The 23,792-nt window shown below is 41.2% G+C and overlaps 1 protein-coding gene across 1 annotated transcript; it reads right to left on the bottom strand.

The window, feature by feature from the left end:
* Positions 1–1,196: 1,196 nt before the first annotated feature.
* LOC135476929 (THO complex subunit 6 homolog) lies at positions 1,197–23,413 on the bottom strand. The gene is made up of 14 exons (XM_064757075.1): positions 23,396–23,413; positions 21,192–21,307; positions 18,575–18,639; positions 17,744–17,795; positions 17,000–17,054; positions 15,771–15,808; positions 14,857–14,905; positions 14,485–14,562; positions 13,413–13,521; positions 12,266–12,318; positions 4,944–5,012; positions 4,364–4,477; positions 2,843–2,971; positions 1,197–1,351 (listed from the first exon to the last, which is right to left on the bottom strand). The coding sequence occupies exons 1-14, from the start codon at positions 23,411–23,413 to the stop codon at positions 1,262–1,264; spliced, it is 1,035 nt and encodes a 344-aa protein (XP_064613145.1). The 3' UTR covers positions 1,197–1,261.
* Between the last annotated feature and the right edge of the window lie 379 nt (positions 23,414–23,792).

The following is a 23,792-nucleotide window of genomic DNA, read 5'->3' as shown; positions in this document are numbered from 1 at the left end:
TTGTTTTTTCAAATCTCAAAGAGTGGAAAATATGTACTTTTTTGCATTGGTTGAAAAAGCAAAATAAATGAAACAAAGTACTTTGTTGGTTGTGTTAAGTCTCTCCCTGGTATCATAATTTTTCCAACATTTTATTTATGCATGTACGGGTAGACCAGAATTTGGTCAGCTACCAGAATACACCGTCGTGATAGGGCAGCAATAATGCTGAAGGCGACATTAAACCCAAATCGAATCACTATTATGGTCCTTGGATGTAGGTTGTAGTTCAAGAAAAGGAACTTGGCATGTGAGGCAACAGAGCTCATGATGGCACAATAAACCAAATCAGTAGCACTGGAGACCAGGCTCCACTGACCAGAGAGATTGTCAAATACAACCCAGCTCTGGCTGCACCGACAGCCACTGTGTCAGAACAACCCAGCTCTGGCTGCACCGACAGCCACTGTGTCAGAACAACCCAGCTCTGGCTGTGCTGATGGTGGTTGTGTCAAATACAACCCAGCTCTGGCTGTGCCAACAGCCATTGTATCAAATACAACCCAGCTCTGGCTGTGCCAACAGCCATTGTATCAAATACAACCCAGCTCTGGCTATGCCGACAGTCATTGTGTCATGTACAACCCAGCTCTGGTTGTGCCAACAGCCATTTTGTTGATTACAACCCAGCTCTGGCTGTGCCGACAGCCATTTTGTCGAATACAACCCAGCTCTGGCTGTGCCGACAGCCATTGTATCAAATACAACCCAGCTCTGGCTGTGCCGACAGTCATTGTGTCATGTACAACCCAGCTCTGGTTGTGCCCACAGCCATTGTATCAGAACAACTCAGCTCTGGCTGTGCTGACAGCCATTGTGTCAAATACAACCCAGCACTGGCTGTGCCGACAGCTGTTGTATCAAATACAACCCAGCTCTGGTTGTTCCGATAGCCATTGTGTAAGAACAACCCAGTTCTGGCTGTGCCGACAGTCACTGTATCAAATACAACCCAGCTCTGGGTGTGCCGACAGGTTACTGAAAACCTTTCCTACACATGTATGAGAAGTAGAGATGTAAAATATCGATATCTATTGAGAACAAGAGGTCTGGCTTCATTAACAGCTTACAGTCAAATTCCCATACTTTTTTGATCTTTGTAACAAATCCACTAAGAAATGGATCAGAAAATAAGATCAGAAATCTGATGATGCTATTTGTACAAAGGTTTAATGACATTTGTATGTACATAGAATGAGGATGAAACGATAAAGATGAACGCTCAAGTCGAAGCAAATGTCAGTGAAAATGCTGTGTAGCCAAAGTTCGTGCACACATCCAACTTAGGACTGCAGCCTGCCACACTTAGAACCTGAAAACACGAGTTGATAAGGTAGTGTGGCTGGAAATATACGCCCACAGCGAGTCATTATCTTGGGTACAAAGGAAAGATAATGAGAACACTGTGAAGTAAAAGGCATGATGGTGAATATAGAATTTATGCATAACATGAATTAATTTCTTTTGCTGTCTGCAAATGTTATAATGAAAGAAAATAACAAGAGAATGTTTTATTATACCTGTACTTTGTGGTTCTGTGATTCTGTGACTGACCAGCTTACCTGGTGGTTCTGTGACTGACCAGCTTACCTGGTGGTTCTGTGACTATGTCACTGACCAGCTTACCTTGTGGTTCTGTGACTGTGTGACTGACCAGCTTACCTTGTGGTTCTGTGACCATGTCACTGACCAGCTTACCTTGTGGCCCTATGACTGTGTGACTGACAAGCTTACCTTGTGGTTCTGTGACTGACCAGCTTACCTTGCAGTTCTGTGACTGTTACTGACCAGCTTACCTTGTGGTTCTGTGATTATGTGACTGACCAGCTTACCTTGTGGTTCTGTGACTATGTCACTGACCAGCTTACCTTGTGGTTCTGTGACTGTGTGACTGACGACCTTACCTTGCGGTTCTGTGACTGGGTGACTGACCAGCTTACCTTGTGGTTCTGTGACTGACCAGCTTACCTTGCAGTTCTGTGACTGTTACTGACCAGCCTACCTTGTGGTTCTGTGACTGTTACTGACCAGCTCACCTTGTGGCCCTGTGACTGGCCAGCTTACCTTGTGGTTCTGTGACTGACCAGCTTACCTTGTGGTTCTGTGACTATGTGACTGACCAGCTTACCTTGTGGTTCTGTGACTATGTGACTGACCAGCTTACCTTGTGGTTCTGTGACTGTGTGACTGACCAGCTTACCTTGTGGTTCTGTGACTATGTGACTGACCAGCTTACCTTGTGGTTCTGTGACTGTGTGACTGACCAGCAACCTTGTGGTTCTGTGACTATGTCACTGACCAGCTTACCTTGTGGTTCTGTGACTGTTACTGACCAGCTTACCTTACGGTTCTGTGACTGTTACTGACCAGCTTACCTTGTGGTTCTGTGATTATGTGACTGACCAGCCTACCTTGTGGTTCTGTGACAGCGTGACTGACCAGCTGACCTTATGGTCCTGTGACTGTGTGACTGACCAGTTTACCTTGTGGTTCTGTGACTGTGTGACTGACCACCTTACCTTGTGGCCCTGTGACTGTGCGACTGACCAGCTTACCTTGTGGTTCTGTGACTGTTACTGACCAGCTTACCTTGCAGTTCTGTGACTGTTACTGACCAGCTTATCTTGTGGCCCTGTGGTTCTGTGAATGACCAGCTTACCTGGTGGTTCTGTGACTGTGTGACTGACCAGTTTACCTTGTGGTTCTGTGACAGTGTGACTGACCAGCTTACCTTGTGGTTCTGTGACTGTGTGACTGACCAGCTTACCTTGTGGTTCTCTGATTGTGTGACTGATCAGCTTACCTTGTGGTTCTGTGACTCTGTGTTGATGACAATGTTGAAGACGCTGGTTGGTCTACAGGGCACCTGAGCTTTGACATCACCATTAACAAACCAGTGGTTAATCCTTGGCTCACTCCCACCTGATATTATCTGTGAGCGAAACCAAAGATGTGAAAGTATCATAACCTGAACAATTCGGCAGGTGGGTACCAAATAAACAAGTGAACCCATTTTCGGAAAAAATGAAAACATTAGAAAATTTGCCTTAGAAGGGTATTTTTGAAGCAAATAAAGATCATAGAATATTACTTTTGCTATTGAAACCTACATTCTTTTGAGTAGGAAATTATCGTAATTTCCAAACAAACTTCAAGGCAACCTTCTAAGATAAACAAACATTCTGGAAATATTGCGTAATACATGTACCCTTCCAGTTTTAGTCATCAGCATGATAGCTACCTGTACATGTATGTCAAATGGCCAAAGCAACATGACACCCAAACTTGATCTGTAACTTGTTATAGTCAAGCTATGTATCAAGTTTCAATTCAACACAATGGGCCATTTTGAAGTGAGATAAGAAAAAATAGGAACATGTAAAAAACGCTTAAAGTAAAAAAAAAAAAAGTCCCATAATTAAAAGTAGGGATCCAAAACTCGGATTTGATCTCTAACTTAAAATTTACCATCCTCCCACCATAATGCTGACCACCGTCGTATCAGTGAAATATTCTTGAGTACGGCGTAAAACACCAATCAAATAAATAAAATAAATAAACTTTACCAAGTTTAAATTCAATGCAATGAACCATGTTGATAAAAAAGGGTCGGAAAACTGTTAAAATGCAAAACTTTCCATAATTTTTTTTCCATACTGAATGTAAGAGTCAAAAGCTGAAACTTGATTTATATCTTGTTATGGTGAAGACGTTGATAGGGTGCAACTGTTTTCAGGACAAAAGAAAGGAAAACTAGTGTGGCGGACTGACAGACAGGGCGTAACCCTATAGTTCCCATAAATACTATTAATCGTCTAAAACAAAACTTTCAATATTGCAAAATCAGTAACTTAATCATGGATTTCTGGGTCCAGTACATGATTTATCTTACAGACGTTCTACACTGAGCTGAAGAGTACATCACATACAGGGCATGAGATCAGTTTAATAGTTAGTAGTGAAAACCACTACTGCACAGGTATCTCACAAATCTCCTGAGAAGAACGGAGATGCGGTGAGTTACCTGTCCATATGATCATATGACCGTACTTGACAGGGGCAAGTCACCTTTTGAGAAAAACTCATTACGTGGCAGTTACACACATAATGAAGACATTTAAAAAAAAAAAAACAAACACCATTTTTGAGTATAATGTTTATTCTTTGATACATACATTGCCAAAAAAAAAAACAAAAAAAACACACACACTTAAATTTTAACAGTCACACATGAGGAATTCTTTGGAAAATTTTAATTGGATTACTTTTGGAAAGAAAAGCAACATTGAGTCTGAAGTTGTACGTAAAATACAATGAAACTTACTGTATCCTCATAAAACATGACATGTTGTTGGCAGGCTCCTGGCGTGTCAAAAACTGTGGTGGAGGAAAGAGAGCGGAGATGCCAGGCAGAGAGTTTAGGGCCTCCTCCACAAATCTGTGAAGAACACAGAAATGTATACATGTACTTCCTACAGCTTTCATAACTAAAATCACATAGAATACATTCATCTTGAATTTTTTGACAGCTTGTAAAAATGCAGTTCAATAATAATCAGGAAGAATTAGAGCAAATCAAGTTCACCAGAACTGTTATTTTTATTCAACAATAGATGTACATCTCAAATGTTTGGGAATATTTGAGATCTACTGTTTCCAAGTTTATGAGTTTCAAAGTTTCGTATAAATCAGCTACCATAGAGCTGCAAAAACTGTATTTAATCAACCAAACAAAAAAAAAAAGATATACCTTGGTATATCTTGAAAACTACTTGGGAGACAAATTGGAGAAAGCTGACAAGGTGTTAACACAGATGTGGATTTCTGATCGATTCCCACAAATGCTGATTTCTATGGGTTTGTTCATGTTAAATGACACGAGCAGCTGTCAGTCATAATCTTACCAGCCAATCAGCACTGGGATCCACAGCCACACAGCCTAGCCAACGCCCAAACTCTGGTCGAGCACAAAGCTTGCAAAGGAAGAGAAAAAGAGTGAGCATTAGACTAGCAAAATATTAAACTGACTCTTGGTACATGTACACGTGAGGTTCCACAGACCCACAGGAGTAAAATAAAAAGACACTGCTGCATACAGAAGAGTTGAATAAAAACGTGTAGGTGTAAGAATGTCAAGAGTAAACCGCCCACTTCTCAAGAGTAAACCGCCTACTTGTCAAGAGTAAACCGCCCACTTCTCAACAGTAAACCGCCCACTTGTCAAGCGTAAACTGCTCACTCGTCAAGAGTAAACTGCCCAATCATTAAGAGTATACCGCCCACTTGTCAAGAGAAAATTACCTTATGGTTCTGTGACTGTGTGATTGACCAACTGTAGGCAGATACTTTTAAGCATCTCAACATGCATGAGCACACTAATGAATGTCAAATTTCAACGCCCATATTTGTGTGGTTGATATCAGCCTTTCCATTCATCTCCACTATTGAAAAGAAACATGAACCTCTACCAGCCTGTCCATTCACCTCCACTATTGAAAAGAAACACGAATCTCTAACATCCTGTCCATTCACCTCCACAACGAACCTCTAACATCCTGTCCATTCACCTCCACTATTGAAAAGAAACACGAACCTCTACCAGCCTGTCCATTCACCTCCACTATTGAAAAGAAACACGAATCTCTAACAGCCTGTCCATTCACCTCCACTACTGAAAAGAAACACAAATTTCTAACAGCCTGTCCATTCACCTCCACTAATGAAAAGAAACACGAATCTCTAACATCCTGTCCATTCACCTCCACTACTGAAAAGAAACACAAATCTCTAACAGCCTGTCCATTCACCTCCACTACTGAAAGGAAACACGAATCTCTAACATCCTGTCCATTCACCTCCACTACTGAAAAAAAAAACACGAATCTCTAACATCCTGTCCATTCACCTCCACTACTGAAAAGAAACACGAATCTCTAACAGCCTGTCCATTCACCTCCACTACTGAAAAGAAACATGAATCTCTAACATCCTGTCCATTCACCTCCACTACTGAAAAGAAACACAAATCTCTAACAGCCTGTCCATTCACCTCCACTACTGAAAAGAAACACGAATCTCTAACATCCTGTCCATTTACCTCCACAACGAATCTCTAACAGCCTGTCCATTCACCTCCACTACTGAAAAGAAACACGAATCTCTAACATCCTGTCCACTCACCTCCACTACTGAAAAGAAACATGAATCTCTAACAGCCTGTCCATTCACCTCCACTATTGAAAAGAAACATGAATCTCTAACATCCTGTCCATTCACCTCCACTACTGAAAAGAAACACAAATCTCTAACAGCCTGTCCATTCACCTCCACTACTGAAAAGAAACACGAATCTCTAACATCCTGTCCATTTACCTCCACAACGAATCTCTAACAGCCTGTCCATTCACCTCCACTATTGAAAAGAAACATGAATCTCTAACAGCCTGTCCATTCACCTCCACTATTGAAAAGAAACATGAATCTCTAACATCCTGTCCATTCACCTCCACTACTGAAAAGAAACACAAATCTCTAACAGCCTGTCCATTCACCTCCACTACTGAAAAGAAACACGAATCTCTAACAGCCTGTCCATTCACCTCCACTACTGAAAAGAAACACGAATCTCTAACATCCTGTCCATTTATCTCCACAACGAATCTCTAACAGCCTGTCCATTCATCTCCACTATTGAAAAGAAACACGAATCTCTAACATCCTGTCCATTCACCTCCACAACGAATCTCTAACAGCCTGTCCATTCATCTCCACTATTGAAAAGAAACATGAATCTCTAACAGCCTGTCCATTCACCTCCACTACTGAAAAGAAACACGAATCTCTAACATCCTGTCCATTCACCTCCACTACTGAAAAGAAACACGAATCTCTAACATCCTGTCCATTCACCTCCACAACAAATCTCTAACAGCCTGTCCATTCACCTCCACTACTGAAAAGAAACACGAATCTCTAACATCCTGTCCACTCACCTCCACTACTGAAAAGAAACACGAATCTCTAACAGCCTGTCCATTCACCTCCACTATTGAAAAGAAACACAAATCTCTAACAGCCTGTCCATTCACCTCCACCATTGAAAAGAAACATGAATCTCTAACAGCCTGTCCATTCACCTCCACTATTGAAAAGAAACACGAATCTCTAACATCCTGTCCATTCACCTCCACTACTGAAAAGAAACACAAATCTCTAACAGCCTGTCCATTCACCTCCACTATTGAAAAGAAACACGAATCTCTAACATCCTGTCCACTCACCTCCACTACTGAAAAGAAACATGAATCTCTAACAGCCTGTCCATTCACCTCCACTATTGAAAAGAAACACGAATCTCTAACATCCTGTCCATTCACCTCCACTACTGAAAAGAAACACAAATCTCTAACAGCCTGTCCATTCACCTCCACTACTGAAAAGAAACACGAATCTCTAACATCCTGTCCACTCACCTCCACTACTGAAAAGAAACACGAATCTCTAACAGCCTGTCCATTCACCTCCACTATTGAAAAGAAACACGAATCTCTAACATCCTGTCCATTCACCTCCACTATTGAAAAGAAACATGAATCTCTAACAGCCTGTCCATTCACCTCCACTATTGAAAAGAAACACGAATCTCTAACATCCTGTCCATTCACCTCCACTACTGAAAAGAAACACAAATCTCTAACAGCCTGTCCATTCACCTCCACTACTGAAAAGAAACACGAATCTCTAACATCCTGTCCACTCACCTCCACTACTGAAAAGAAACATGAATCTCTAACAGCCTGTCCATTCACCTCCACTATTGAAAAGAAACACGAATCTCTAACATCCTGTCCATTCACCTCCACTACTGAAAAGAAACACAAATCTCTAACAGCCTGTCCATTCACCTCCACTATTGAAAAGAAACACGAATCTCTAACATCCTGTCCATTCACCTCCACTACTGAAAAGAAACACAAATCTCTAACAGCCTGTCCATTCACCTCCACTATTGAAAAGAAACACGAATCTCTAACATCCTGTCCACTCACCTCCACTACTGAAAAGAAACATGAATCTCTAACAGCCTGTCCATTCACCTCCACTATTGAAAAGAAACACGAATCTCTAACATCCTGTCCATTCACCTCCACTACTGAAAAGAAACACAAATCTCTAACAGCCTGTCCATTCACCTCCACTACTGAAAAGAAACACGAATCTCTAACATCCTGTCCACTCACCTCCACTACTGAAAAGAAACACGAATCTCTAACAGCCTGTCCATTCACCTCCACTATTGAAAAGAAACACGAATCTCTAACATCCTGTCCATTCACCTCCACTATTGAAAAGAAACATGAATCTCTAACAGCCTGTCCATTCACCTCCACTATTGAAAAGAAACACGAATCTCTAACATCCTGTCCATTCACCTCCACTACTGAAAAGAAACACAAATCTCTAACAGCCTGTCCATTCACCTCCACTACTGAAAAGAAACACGAATCTCTAACATCCTGTCCACTCACCTCCACTACTGAAAAGAAACATAAATCTCTAACAGCCTGTCCATTCACCTCCACTATTGAAAAGAAACACGAATCTCTAACATCCTGTCCATTCACCTCCACTACTGAAAAGAAACACAAATCTCTAACAGCCTGTCCATTCACCTCCACTACTGAAAAGAAACACGAATCTCTAACATCCTGTCCACTCACCTCCACTACTGAAAAGAAACATGAATCTCTAACAGCCTGTCCATTCACCTCCACTATTGAAAAGAAAAACGAACCTCTAACAGCCGTCCATTCACCTCCACTACTGAAAAGAAACATGAATCTCTAACATCCTGTCCATTCACCTCCACAACGAATCTCTAACAGCCTGTCCATTCACCTCCACTACTGAAAAGAAACACAAATCTCTAACATCCTGTCCACTCACCTCCACTACTGAAAAGAAACATGAATCTCTAACAGCCTGTCCATTCACCTCCACTATTGAAAAGAAACACGAATCTCTAACAGCCGTCCATTCACCTCCACTACTGAAAAGAAACACGAATCTCTAACATCCTGTCCATTCACCTCCACTACTGAAAAGAAACATGAATCTCTAACAGCCTGTCCATTCACCTCCACTACTGAAAAGAAACACGAACCTCTAACAGCCGTCCATTCACCTCCACTACTGAAAAGAAACACGAATCTCTAACATCCTGTCCATTCACCTCCACAACGAATCTCTAACAGCCTGTCCATTCACCTCCACTACTGAAAAGAAACACAAATCTCTAACATCCTGTCCACTCACCTCCACTACTGAAAAGAAACACGAATCTCTAACATCCTGTCCATTCACCTCCACTACTGAAAAGAAACACGAATCTCTAACATCCTGTCCATTCACCTCCAATATTGAAAAGAAACATGAATCTCTAACAGCCTGTCCATTCACCTCCACTATTGAAAAGAAACACGAATCTCTAACAGCCTGTCCATTCACCTCCACTACTGAAAAGAAACACGAATCTCTAACAGCCTGTCCATTCACCTCCACTACTGAAAAGAAACACGAATCTCTAACATCCTGTCCATTCACCTCCACTATTGAAAAGAAACACGAATCTCTAACAGCCGTCCATTCACCTCCACTACTGAAAAGAAACACGAATCTCTAACATCCTGTCCATTCACCTCCACTACTGAAAAGAAACACGAACCTCTAACAGCCGTCCATTCACCTCCACTACTGAAAAGAAACATGAATCTCTAACATCCTGTCCATTCACCTCCACAACGAATCTCTAACAGCCTGTCCATTCACCTCCACTACTGAAAAGAAACATGAATCTCTAACAGCCGTCCATTCACCTCCACTACTGAAAAGAAACATGAATCTCTTAACATCCTGTCCATTCACCTCCACTATTGAAAAGAAACATGAATCTCTAACAGCCTGTCCATTCACCTCCACTATTGAAAAGAAACACGAATCTCTAACATCCTGTCCACTCACCTCCACTACTGAAAAGAAACATGAATCTCTAACATCCTGTCCATTCACCTCCACTATTGAAAAGAAACACGAACCTCTAACAGCCTGTCCATTCACCTCCACTACTGAAAAGAAACACGAACCTCTAACAGCCTGTCCATTCACCTCCACTACTGAAAAGAAACACGAACCTCTAACAACCGTCCATTCACCTCCACTACTGAAAAGAAACATGAATCTCTAACATCCTGTCCATTCACCTCCACAACGAATCTCTAACAGCCTGTCCATTCACCTCCACTACTGAAAAGAAACACAAATCTCTAACATCCTGTCCACTCACCTCCACTACTGAAAAGAAACACGAATCTCTAACATCCTGTCCATTCACCTCCACTACTGAAAAGAAACACGAACCTCTAACAGCCATCCATTCACCTCCACTACTGAAAAGAAACATGAATCTCTAACATCCTGTCCACTCACCTCCACTACTGAAAAGAAACACGAATCTCTAACATCCTGTCCATTCACCTCCACTACTGAAAAGAAACACGAATCTCTAACATCCTGTCCATTCACCTCCAATATTGAAAAGAAACATGAATCTCTAACAGCCTGTCCATTCACCTCCACTATTGAAAAGAAACACGAATCTCTAACAGCCTGTCCATTCACCTCCACTACTGAAAAGAAACACGAATCTCTAACAGCCTGTCCATTCACCTCCACTACTGAAAAGAAACACAAATCTCTAACATCCTGTCCACTCACCTCCACTACTGAAAAGAAACATGAATCTCTAACAGCCTGTCCATTCACCTCCACTATTGAAAAGAAACACGAATCTCTAACAGCCGTCCATTCACCTCCACTACTGAAAAGAAACACGAATCTCTAACATCCTGTCCATTCACCTCCACTACTGAAAAGAAACATGAATCTCTAACAGCCTGTCCATTCACCTCCACTATTGAAAAGAAACACGAACCTCTAACAGCCTGTCCATTCACCTCCACTACTGAAAAGAAACACGAACCTCTAACAGCCGTCCATTCACCTCCACTACTGAAAAGAAACATGAATCTCTAACATCCTGTCCATTCACCTCCACAACGAATCTCTAACAGCCTGTCCATTCACCTCCACTATTGAAAAGAAACATGAATCTCTAACAGCCTGTCCATTCACCTCCACTATTGAAAAGAAACACGAATCTCTAACATCCTGTCCATTCACCTCCACAACGAATCTCTAACAGCCTGTCCATTCACCTCCACTATTGAAAAGAAACATGAACCTCTAACAGCCTGTTCATTCACCTCCACTATTGAAAAAAAACATGAACTTCTAACAGCCTGTCCATTCACCTCCACTACTGAAAAGAAACATGAATCTCTTAACATTTACATCAGCTGGAGTCAGTACTGTAAAATTCAAAATGCATCTAGAAGACTCGAGACCCAACCAATGTAGATTCATCACCATTGTATGTTTACTTTCTTTTCCTCTGACGGCCTCAGGGAAGAAGATCCGTCTAGGCTGACTGGGTCTATTTTCATGTCTGCCACTGTACCAGCCTTTAAATAACTTTTTTACTATTATTTATATTTTTACTCTATGATATTCTTGGCTGATTGTCTCACTTGAATATGACTGACTACTTAAGGCTTAGTGTCACATGTCTTTACATGTGGGATAACAGTGTCATACCTGATCGGGGCCTCTGTGGCTCAGTTGGTTAGCGCGCCAGCGCAGCGTAATGACCCGTGAGTCTCTCACCAATGCGGTCGCTGTGAGTTCCAGTCCAGCTCATGCTGGCTTCCTCTCTGGCCATATTTGGGAAGGTCTTCCAGCAACCTGCGGATGGTTATGGGTTTCCCCCGGGCTGTGCCCGGTTTCCACACACCATAATGCTGGCTGCCGTCCTATAAGTGAAATATTCTTGAGTACGGCGTAAAACACCAATCAAATAAATCAAATAAATAAATCATACCTGATCATCTAGATTTCTGAAATTTGCCACTTCACAGAAAATGCTGTGCGTAAAAATTGACAGAGTAGTCAGGGTTAAATCTTTAACTTCAGTGAGTTATTTTATCTCTTTGATTTTCAAGCGTAAGCTCCTTTTTACTTATGTGAGATAGAGACTCACACTATACGTACATATTATTGAAATGAACCCTAATGTTCACCTGATTCACACACACTACTTAAGCATGATCACCTCATTTTTGTAGGGTTCTATCACATGGGTTGCCTCCCTTCCTGCTCGGATATCTGAAGACAGACAATCAAATATTACATGTATATGTACCTGGCTTGTATTTCTCATTAACATACTTATTCTAAATAGTTGGTTACTCTCTGTTTCAGAAAATCTACTGAACCTCTCTATAAATCACAGGTCAGTGATGAATGCAATGTGCAGGGCATTTAGGCCTGTTTCAAGAACATATCAAAAGAATCTTACCAATAACACAAGGATAGCTGTTTAAATACCTGAATAGTAAACGTAAGGATAAAGGTAATGTATAAATGAGGTGCACTTAACACCTGTTCTGTTGTAAATGAAGATTAGGGATATTTGATGAAGGTATGCTGTCAGCTGTACTGTACAAACCAATTCAAAAGAGAACAGCACAAGATATGACATACATGTAAATAAATGTAAATATAAATTTGACGTCATGAGAGAAATGGGCCATTTGTAACGCTTTTGTGAAAAAGTTGTGATATGGCTTGAGAGTGTGGTGTGGGTAGTGCATGTGATTTCTGGTGTAGGTGTAGGTGTGATTTCTGCATGTGGTGTTGGTGTAGGTGTGACTTCTGGGTGTGGTATAGGTTTTCTGTTGGTTGGTGTGGTGAAGGTGTGTTTTATGGGTGTGGTTTGGGTCTGATTTGTGGGTGTGGCATGGGTTTTGGTTTGCTGGTATAGCACAAGTATGCTTTATGAGTGTGGTTTGTTGGTGTGGCACAAGTATGTTTTATGGGTGTGGTTTGTTGGTGTGGCACAAGTATGCTTTACAGGTGTGGTGTGGGTCTGATTTGTGGGGGTGGCTTGGGTTTTGGTTTGTTGGTGTGGTGTGGGTTTGGTTTGTTGCTGTAGAACAAGTATGCTTTATGGGTGTGGTTTGTTGGTGTCGTGTGGGGGAGTGGTGTGGGCGTGGCACAAGTATGCTTTATGGGTGTGGTTTGTTGGTGTGGTGTGGGTGTGGCACAAGTATGCTTTATGGGTGTGGTTTGTGGGCGTGGAAGAAGTATGCTTTATGGGTGTGGTTTGTTGGTGTGTTGTAGGGGAGTGGTGTGGGCGTGGCACAAGTATGCTTTATGGATGTGGTTTGTTGGTGTGGTGTGGGTGTGATGTAACCTACCCCAGAGTCTGATGGTGCCATCCTCAGAGGCTGACACACACTGCGACTCCAGCCCCTCTCCCTTCACACACACACAGTGAATGTAGTCTTCGTGCCCCTTTAGTTGGCTCTAAGAAACAAAGACATCACATATTTTCTTTCTTTATTTAAATATTGCTTCATGGCATACCCAAGAATTTTGCACTTAATAATGGAGGTCAGTTTTGCAGGTGGAGGAAAATGGGCTGCCCAGGCAAAAACACTGACCTTTAAAAAGTTTCTTACATGTCACAGATATGTACAACATATAGCAGGAAGACAAGTAGTCTTCAATGAATGATAGTGTAAGCTTGGAAGCATTGTCGTCTGGCTATTGTCACCAAGGCACCACAAACATACAAAGCTGGAGAATTTACCAGCCCACTGTCTGGGGGTGGGGTGGAGGGGGGGGGGAGGAGAGGGGCACTCATCTGATATTAAAAACAAAATACCGATCCAGAAATGTGAGTCCCAAAAACTCACTGTTCACTCCCTAGAATGAACATTTCAACAAATCATGCACAGCCAAAACAAAAAAAGCTGTAGCAGGATTTGAACTTACAACCTGATCAACAACAACAACAAGTGGGCAAATTCGTGGATGTCGCTGCATGTTGCACAATAACATTGTAACATAAAGAATGACTGGAAATCTGTTGTATACCCATGTCCCAGAGTTACCAATAAATTTCCTGACTCCATGTCCAGTCTTACCAGTAAAGTTCCTGACTCCATGTCCCAGTCTTACCAGTTACGTTTCTGACTCCATGTCCCAGTCTTACCAGTAAAGTTCCTGACTCCATGTCCCAGTCTTACCAGTTAAGTTCCTGACTCCATGTCCCAGTCTTACCAGTAAAGTTCCTGACTCCATGTCCCAGTCTTACCAGTTAAGTTCCTGACACCATGTCCCAGTCTTACCAGAAAAGTTCCGGACTCCATGCCCTAGTCTTACCAGTAAACTCCTTGACTCCATGTCCCAGTCTTACCAGTAAAGTCCCTGACTCCATGTCCCAGTCTTACCAGAAAACTCCCTGACTCCATTTCCCAGTCTTACCAGTAAAGTCCCTGACTCCATGTCCCAGATGTACACATTGTTGTCCCCACAGCCAGCATACAAACGCGTCACGCCATCCTAGGATACAGAAGAAACAAGACATGCTGAATTTAAGCCAACAATGTATGCCTGCATTTGATGCTCTTATTAGCATCATGTGTGATCATAAAAACAATCCAAAACAAGATAGGACACCATCCCTGACAACAACAATGACAACAACATTATCCACAACAAAAATATTACTTCACAGAATTTTAGTCCATGTCATTTTTTACTGCTAATCTGTTGATTCAGCAGGAGTTATGTACAAAAACATGTCATGGTGTAGAGGTGTGTCAGCAGGATTTACTTCCTCAGTGACTCACTTACCTCACTGGATAAAACTAGGGAGTTGATTTCTGGCTCTGTGAAACTGTTCCTGAAAGGAGAACGCCGGGGAACACATGAGCATCATGAAGAGAGGTCATATCAACAACATCATCACAAAATACTTAATCTTCCGAAAGAAACAAACTTTACATTTATCAAGTTGCTAGGATTGTCCAATTATCTTTTACTTTACTTGACTTTTTTTTTTTTTTTTTTACATCTCTCACAACTTTATATATTTTCTGCACCCTTGAAACTTAGGAATTTATTTGATTTATTTATTTGATTGGTGTTTTACGTGGTACTCAAGAATACTTCACTTATACGACGGCAGCCAGCATTATGGTGGGAGGAAACCGGGCAGAGCCCAGAGGAAACCCACAACTATCCGCAGGCTGCTGACAGACCTTGATATTGTGGCAGCTATTGTAACCACAGATCACGAATGCTACCAGTTGATCAATATACACAAATCCAAAATAAATACTGAATAAACTTTTTTAGTTCATTTGACTGACGTCCAGTGCAACTATATATCTTATTTCTGTCACCTCATAATAAAATAAAATGCTGCCTCAATGAGGATTGTTTGACTGTTGTTAAACGCCATGTTCAAGAATTTGAACAGTTGGCTGCCTGTTTTATGGAGGGAGGACTCCACAGTGTGGAGCTTAAACCAGCACCTTTTGGCAAGGTACTGACAAACTTTCCCACCTGTCACATACAGATATGCACACTACACTGGTGGAAGACAATTAACTTTAAACACAAGTAGACTGCATATTTGGTATTTGATTTGCATCGGCATCATTGTGAAGACACCACAATGGACACTGCCCATCAATAAGTTTGGTGTCAACCAGTCATGTTGGTGTCCATCGCATGTTTAGGCAGGCAATGAGATCAGTACTTACCCCCTAGGCACTGAAAGGCTCCACACAACCTTGGGTGCCTGTTGGGTGAAAAATAGAGAGTTAGATTTACTTGTGGTTGGATTAGATTGCCGATTTCAAAACTGATTCTATAGTCGTGGGAAGAAATCATATCAGAATACTTCATGAATGCTCCAAGGGGAATTATGTGTATGATGTGTCAATTTCTTACCTTTTACACAAAAAGGAAACTGCTTTAGATTGGGTTACAATATCACTTTATTTCGTTGTCATCTTATGTCATACTAAGAACTGGTGAAAGTCAGGATGGAGAAAACTGGAATTCCTGGAATAGACCAGTGCTCTATTTCATGTACTTCACAAACTTTTTCCCTTAGAGCCACAGCCAAACAAGCAAGACCTAGATTTAAGCCTGCAAGTCCATCAGTCAGGGGTCAATTCACCATTGCATGAACAAACACTTTCCTTTTAGACATGCATGGAAAAATAGTTTTCTTTAATCAATCTAAGATTTGTGTCCATCAAAGAAAAGAAATATGACATGGATCAGGGGAAAAAAAAGCAACCCTTGCAGAGTAAAAGCTTCCCTTTTTTCACCTGTTTAAACACCTACAGCTATATGTCAAAACTTTTGATACAGAGACAACTTTCAACATATCAGGAAAAATGATTATTATCATAACATAACATACACACATTCATTCAGCCTTGCAGACTCATTATTTACTTGTTTTTTACTGTACCTGATAAACCTTCTGGACTAAAGCCTGTGCTGAACAAGTGAGAGCGCGATTTGATCTGTTTATTGATTTCTTTCATTGGTGATTTACGCTGTACTCAAGAATATTTCATTCATACAACGGGGCCAACACTAAGAAGAGAGGAAACTGGGCAGAGCCCGCGGAGAAACCACGACCATCCACAGGTTCCTGACAGACCTTCCCGCTTTCAGCCTGCGACGAAGCCAGCATAAGCTGGACTTGAACTCAGCGGCCGGTGAAAGGCTCCTTGGTCATTACGCTAGTGCGCTAACCAAATGAGCCACGGAAGCCCCTTGACAGGGATCATGACCTAACATTTACATTGTAGGTCGTGTCATCTGCATCTAGATGCTACATCTATATTCAGACAACCAAATTAGTGGTGAAAAGAAGCCTATTAAATTATTTGCTATTAAACCAAGTTGGTTTTTTCTCCATTAAAAAAAGCTGACTGGAGAACACTACATTTACTAGCTGAAAACTGTTTACCTTGTTGAGAATATCAGCCCATTTCCATGCTAATACCTGACCTGCAGACCCAGCACTGAAGTAACAACAATTTATTTATTATTATTAAAATCATCATTCTAAACACATGTAGGTAATATTTTGGTGCACATGTACTAGCACCACTTCCTTTTCCAGCATAATGATCAACACTGGTGTTAGTATGTACATCAAAAAGTCACCTACATGCATACAGACTAAACAAAGCTCTTTTCAACAGAATAGGTATTTACCTCACCCTTTAGATTTGGCAGCAAAGCTATCAAATAGCTCGCCTGTAGGAGACACACGAATGCAAAACATCAGCTCAACGTAAAAGATGTCGTCTATTTTGGAATTTACGGAATTAACATGAACACAGCGCATCCTCAATGGAACATCTGATTCATACGCATGTAACACTTCAGTTCCACATTTACCACTTTTTGAGAAACACTCCTAACACTTAAACACTGATTACACAACACTATAAGTCATAAATTTTGTGATATACAGTATTTAATAAGCACACAGCAAATCAACGATGGAACGCTAACCAACTGAGCCAGTACTTTTTAAAACACTACCCCTGGCTACATGTAGGCATGTACTACATGGATGTACAGGCAAACTAAAACTGAGAAAAATCAGTGAACAAGCACTTTACTATGAGGATTTCACTTAACACTACCATCTAAACATTACACTTTTCCAAGTTTAAAACTAGTAGTAAATGTAAAAACTGACCAGATCAGCAATGTGTCTGTGGAGACCATTGAGAACACGGAATCTTCCTGAGCTGGCAACAACAAAACAACAAGAGAAAGTTTAGAAACTATTTCAAAGTTATCACCATTATCACAAAGGCAGCTTTGTTGTAAAAAGGAGAAAAAACAGTCGCTATATAAACATTTTCATCTTCGTACTTACATGTATGCCATTACCTCACTGAAAGCACTGTAACAGCAACACTGTCATTGCCTGAGAACACTGTAAGAGCACTTCTGTGATTACCTAATTGAGAACACTCTGAGAGCATTCTGTCACTGTCAAACTGAGAACACTGTAACAGCACTTCTATCATTACCTAACTGAGAACACGAGAACACTCTAAGAGCATTCTGTTACTGTCAAACTGAGAACACTGTAGCAGCACTTCTGTCATTACCTAACTGAGAACACTGTAACAGCATTCTGTCACTGTCAAACTGAGAACACTGTAACAGCACTTCTGTCATTACCCGAGACACTCTAACAGCATTCTGTCATTGTCAAACTGAGAACACTATAACAGCACTTCTGTCATTGCCTGACTGAGAACATTGTAACAGCACTTCTGTCATTACCTAACAGAGAACACCCTAACACCATTCTGTCACTGTCAAACTGAGAACACTGTAACAGCACTTCTGTCATTACCTAACTGAGAACACAGTAACAGCATTTTGTCACTATCAAACTGAGAACACTGTAACAGCACTTCTGCCATTGCCATATTTGCAAACTGATGCCTTTTCTACTATACATGTACATAAATGTCACAACATTCTGTAAAGGTGACGCTTGTTTTAGTTTTACCTTTGAAGGAGAAGACTGGAGTCCAGGATGCCTTAGTAGCATCAGGAGACAGAGCAGCCACTATACTGAAACCAATCAAACAAACAAGTACAGGAACAAGGGAAATAACGGTTGCTGCATTATTACAGGGAAAGACAACTGTGTGTAAGACTGCACTAATCACTTCAACAAGCACAGTATTAATAATTTAGACTTAGCTATGATTATAGTTGGCTATGTTTTTTATATTTATTTATTTGATTGGTGTTTTAGGCCAATCCACAGGTTGCGGGCAGACCTTCCCACGTACAGCCGGAGAGGAAGCCAGCACGAGCTGGACTTGAACTAACAGCGACCGCATTGGTGAGAGACTCCTGGGTCATTACGCTGCCCTAGCGCGCTAACCAAATGAGCTGTGGAGGCCCCGTTTCCATATATGAATCATCTGACTTCATTCCGAAGGAGAACTCGGCTGCTCGTCTCAAAATATTCTTTTTTTCACAACAGATGCTGACAGTTCCTTACACTCATTATCAGAACATGTTCAGATAGCCGAACAAGTTCAGACGGCCGAACAATTTGTCAATCACCCTTTTAGTGGAGTACATACATGTATTTAGTTTAAATCCAAATGCTCCACAAGTATATATTTCTCCAGATGATGCCAACATGAATCGAATATGGTAGTTAGAAATAATGAGATTGCTATCAATGTGCTACATGCATTTATTGTGACACTGTGGTCTGGATTATTCACTTAGAACTAGGAGACATTAAGTTGGAACAACTGTACAGTGGGATAATAGGGAACAAGTCTTTGTAGCATACAATACTGACGTGCTAAAGTCAAATTAACTGTTAAGCGTACAGATCTGTTTTTCTGAAATCTATCTAAAACTGAGAAGAATGAAACAGATCTCCGATCAATATTTGGACTGTGTCGTGTGATCCTGACACTGACAAAATTTGTTGAGATTGCAAAATCTGAATAGCAGAAAACTATTGCAATACCATGGACGAATAACAGAACCACACATGACTTTCATTTATTTTACAGCTGCTGACAAATACAATTTACTGGTAGGAATGGTATGCCAGAGAAATACACTGTGTGCATGTGCATGTATATGTGCCATAAAATCCAAATGTTTTATTACATGTTTATTAATATACATGTAACATAAATCAGATCACAGACATTTACAAATTCATAGAAAAGAGGTTAAAGGCCATGAGAACACTCACGTGAACTATGTCAGACGAAAGCCCACTAAGAACTGCCCACAAAAATTGTTGGATTTATATTTTTTAGAATTTTGTCAACCTAGTACAATGCATTTGGAACTCCGGATTCTACGATGAGCTTTTTTGAGAATATTGGGACCTGTGATGTCATATCAGGTTTTTGCCACTTCACATGTATATAGACTGCTAAACTTCAATTCTGTATATGAGGATAAATATAAATCTCTGAAAGTCTTTGCTGAATGGACCTTGAAATGAAGAAGAGAAAGTATTAAGGCGAGGTCACTGATAGCTTCTGGGCCATTACAGACCACCATAGAATCTGATAGCTTCTGGACCATTACAGACCACCATAGAATCTGATAGCTTCTGGGCCATTACAGACCACCATAGAATCTGATAGCTTCTGGGCCATTACAGACCACCATAGAATCTGATAGCTTCTGGGCCATTACAGACCACCATGGAATCTGATAGCTTCACCACCATAGAATCTGATAGCTTTTGGGCCATTACAGACCACCACAGAATCTGACAGCTTCTGGGTCATTACAGACCACCATAGAATCTGATAGCTTCTGGGCCATTACAGACCACCATAGAATCTGACAGCTTCTGGGTCATTACAGACCACCATAGAATCTGATAGCTTCTGGGCCATTACAGATCACCATAGAATCTGATAGCTTCTGGGTCATTACAGACCACCATAGAATCTGATAGCTTCTGGGCCATTACAGACCACCATAGAATCTGACAGCTTCTGGGCCATTACAGACCACCATAGAATCTGATAGCTTCTGGGTCATTACAGACCACCATAGAATCTGATAGCTTCTGGGCCATTACAGACCACCACAGAATCTGACAGCTTCTGGGTCATTACAGACCACCATAGAATCTGACAGCTTCTGGGCCATTGCAGACCACCATAGAATCTGATAGCTTCTGGGCCATTACAGACCACCATAGAATCTGATAGCTTCTGGGCCATTGCAGACCACCATAGAATCTGATAGCTTCTGCGCCATTACAGACCACCATAGAATCTGATAGCTTCTGGGCCATTACAGACCACCATAGAATCTGATAGCTTCTGGGCCATTACAGACCACCATAGAATCTGACAGCTTCTGGGTCATTACAGATCACCAAACATTCGGATGGTTTAAAACCATTTTACTTGGTTGGAAAATTCCCCCAAAAAAACAAATTGAACTGTTTTTCATGACAGTGTTTTATGGTCTTTCATCTGACATATACTTCATTTTAGTGTTCTCTTGGCCTTTAAATGCAGACGTTAAATGAGAGAGTGGGGCCCGTTATTAATTTGTGAGTTTTAAAATGTATAACAAATCTGTAACTGGATGTCTGATGCTGAGAACTTCTGTACCTGAACACAGCTATCTGCCCATAGTTGTTACCAGCCGCCAGGTATTTGCCACAGGGGGAGAAACTCTGAGCGTAAACATTGGTGTAATATAACTCACAGGCTTTCTTCTGATGGTCCTGGCAAACCAACAAGGAAACACATGAGAATTGCAAAATATAAAGCAATGAAAAATACAAGTCTTAAATTGCTAATACAAACAGCTAGGAATCAATAAAAGTCATTGGACTGATAGCTAGTTAATGCAGCACTGATGAACTTTTGCTCAAAAAAGGCAAATAATTTCGGCCTTGGCAGGAAACCAGACTGCCTGGAGTCACACCACCTGATTCAATGCCACAGCTGAACCTACTGCATCAGCATGCGATAGTCATGGGTTTCCCTCACGTTGCGCCAGGTTTCCTCCAACCATAATGCTGGTTGCCTTCCCATGATTGAAATATATTTGAGCACAGCGTAAAACACCAATCAAATAAATAAATAAATAAGTAAACTTATTGGCGATAATAAATAACTTGTCCCAGCTAGTCTGAAATTGCTTTGGCATTAGGTTAAGCAAAATTCTGTACCACCAAGGATATCCCAAAACCAATGTCAGATGGCACTCCATTTGAAACCCTAATGCAGTCACCTGCTCTAGTCAAACCAGTCGAGGCTGTCAGTACAGCTTTTGCTTTTGAGCATCATCAAAGAATTCTGAGCCCACAAGGACTAAAAAATTACCAATCAATGATGTGCTTGCGATAAATGGACAGAGGAAATGGTTAACCCCCGGTTGCTGTTTCAACTCCTCTGTTCACACTGGGCTGGACTGGAGTATCACAGCCACAGTGGCAGTCTATGGTAAACCATACACAGTTTCATGCCATATCCATAAGTCCTTTCTACACAATGTCTGCAGTCCAAAACAGGTGTCAACTCTGGCTTTTACCTCTCAGCTCGCCCACGTATGCAACATCCAAGGAATGTTCTACTGAGCAATGACACACCTGCCCTGTATTCATGACACTACAACCTATTTCAAAACAAGTCTGCCATTAGGGTCGTCTTTTTACAAGACCCATAACTGTGGTGAAGGCAAAATAGCTGCTGCTCAGCAATGACTGTGATGTGAATTTGGATCTGTAGTGTTAAGAGCAACAGGAATAATCGTGAGATGCAGCACAGGGCTGCCGACCAAGTCCTTGAGGTCAACACCGAAGGGTCACGTTAGGTCTATTCACCATGCAGATACTTGTTTCACAAGTACGCCTTGGCCATTTAGGCCACACAAACTTCTAATTTGTTACTGGGAAACTTAAAAGAAAGCTAAAATTCCAAGCTGTGTTGCCTTTCTCTCTGGTAATAAGTATTCAGAACAGACCTATTTTTGGCATTAAAGTTTTAATTTTGTGAAAAAAAAAATAACAGCTTTTCTGTACCCTACACACCTGTGCATGCTGTTAAATGCAACAAACATGTTATCCACTCATCGTTTTGAACCGAGGCAAGTAGTTAAGATTATTTTTGATAATCCTCGCAACTTGAGAACATTTGTACGTATGTGTCATTCATTTATACACATCCATTTACTCATTTATTTATACACATTCATTTACTCATTTATTCAGGAATAATCGTGAGATGTTGAATAGACTGCCGCTATTTATGTTTATGTAGAAACATAGTCCTATATGCAAGCATTTACTTACCCTCCACTCCTTGGTTCTCAGTGTACTGCCCTCAACACACTGTTGTTGTTCACTGCACAACGTGGTGCACAACGTGTCCGCTGCACATGCAGCAGACAACAACATTAAGTCGAGGACAGCACACTGAGAACGGAGGGGTGCAGGGTAAGTCAATGCTTACATACAGGGTAGCTCTACATACCTCTACACCTTCACCAGTAACACGGAATAGTACACTGCTGTGTAAGCGAAGGTGTAAAATCATGGAGAGCTACACACTGCGCTATGTTTCTGCATAGAGCTACGCCAGTGTGTATGAAGTGTGTATGTATTGTATGAAGATGTCTGGAGATAAATTTGGTAACCTTTTGAAGTCGAAATCCAACCGCTCTGCGGAATCTATCGCATCAGAAGGATTATATTTCTAGTAAGCTTTGGCCCCATGCCTCGTTATTATCAAAGGAACTCAAAACTTCTTCGCTAAAACTGACAATGAAAGGAGGACAAGGTGGAAATCAAGAAATGATATACCGGTACCTGAATTTGTTCCCCCATGGTTTCGCGCGTCAACACCGAAGAGCTGTTTGTGGCGAGTGTTATCAAGGAAAGACAACTCAATTTATACTTGTATGAGTAATGCCCCCTGATTACACTTCGACGAGTCAATTGCTTATTTTTCTCTATTTCTCTCTTTGTTATATCCTTTAAAATGCTTTTATCATTGCCGCATGTCGTTTCCCGATTTCAAATCGAGACAAGATTGGAGATATTAAGTTGAAAATAGTGCTTGTACATTCTTCTTTTAACATTTAGGGGAAGTGCTCATGAGACGAGCTTCATACACTCTGCAAGCGTGTAAACCACACTCGAGAAAGACGTATTTGCAACCATTCATGATTTTAATGTCGTCATTTTCGATTTGATCATTACGGTC

Source organism: Liolophura sinensis, chromosome 10, assembly GCF_032854445.1.
Source record: "Liolophura sinensis isolate JHLJ2023 chromosome 10, CUHK_Ljap_v2, whole genome shotgun sequence".
In the NCBI taxonomy this organism is placed as follows: domain Eukaryota; kingdom Metazoa; phylum Mollusca; class Polyplacophora; order Chitonida; family Chitonidae; genus Liolophura; species Liolophura sinensis.
Note: the sequence above shows the minus strand (reverse complement) of the source record. Positions and strands in the feature narration are given on the sequence as shown.

Excerpts from the sequence above, each read along its gene's own strand:
- LOC135476929 (XM_064757075.1), bottom strand. Across the intron at positions 17,796-18,574 it reads TCCAGTCTTCTCCTTCAAAG|CTCAGGAAGATTCCGTGTTC; the intron begins GTAAAACTAAAA and ends TGTTGTTGCCAG. Across the intron at positions 2,972-4,363 it reads TCATGTTTTATGAGGATACA|ATAATATCAGGTGGGAGTGA; the intron begins GTAAGTTTCATT and ends TTTCGCTCACAG.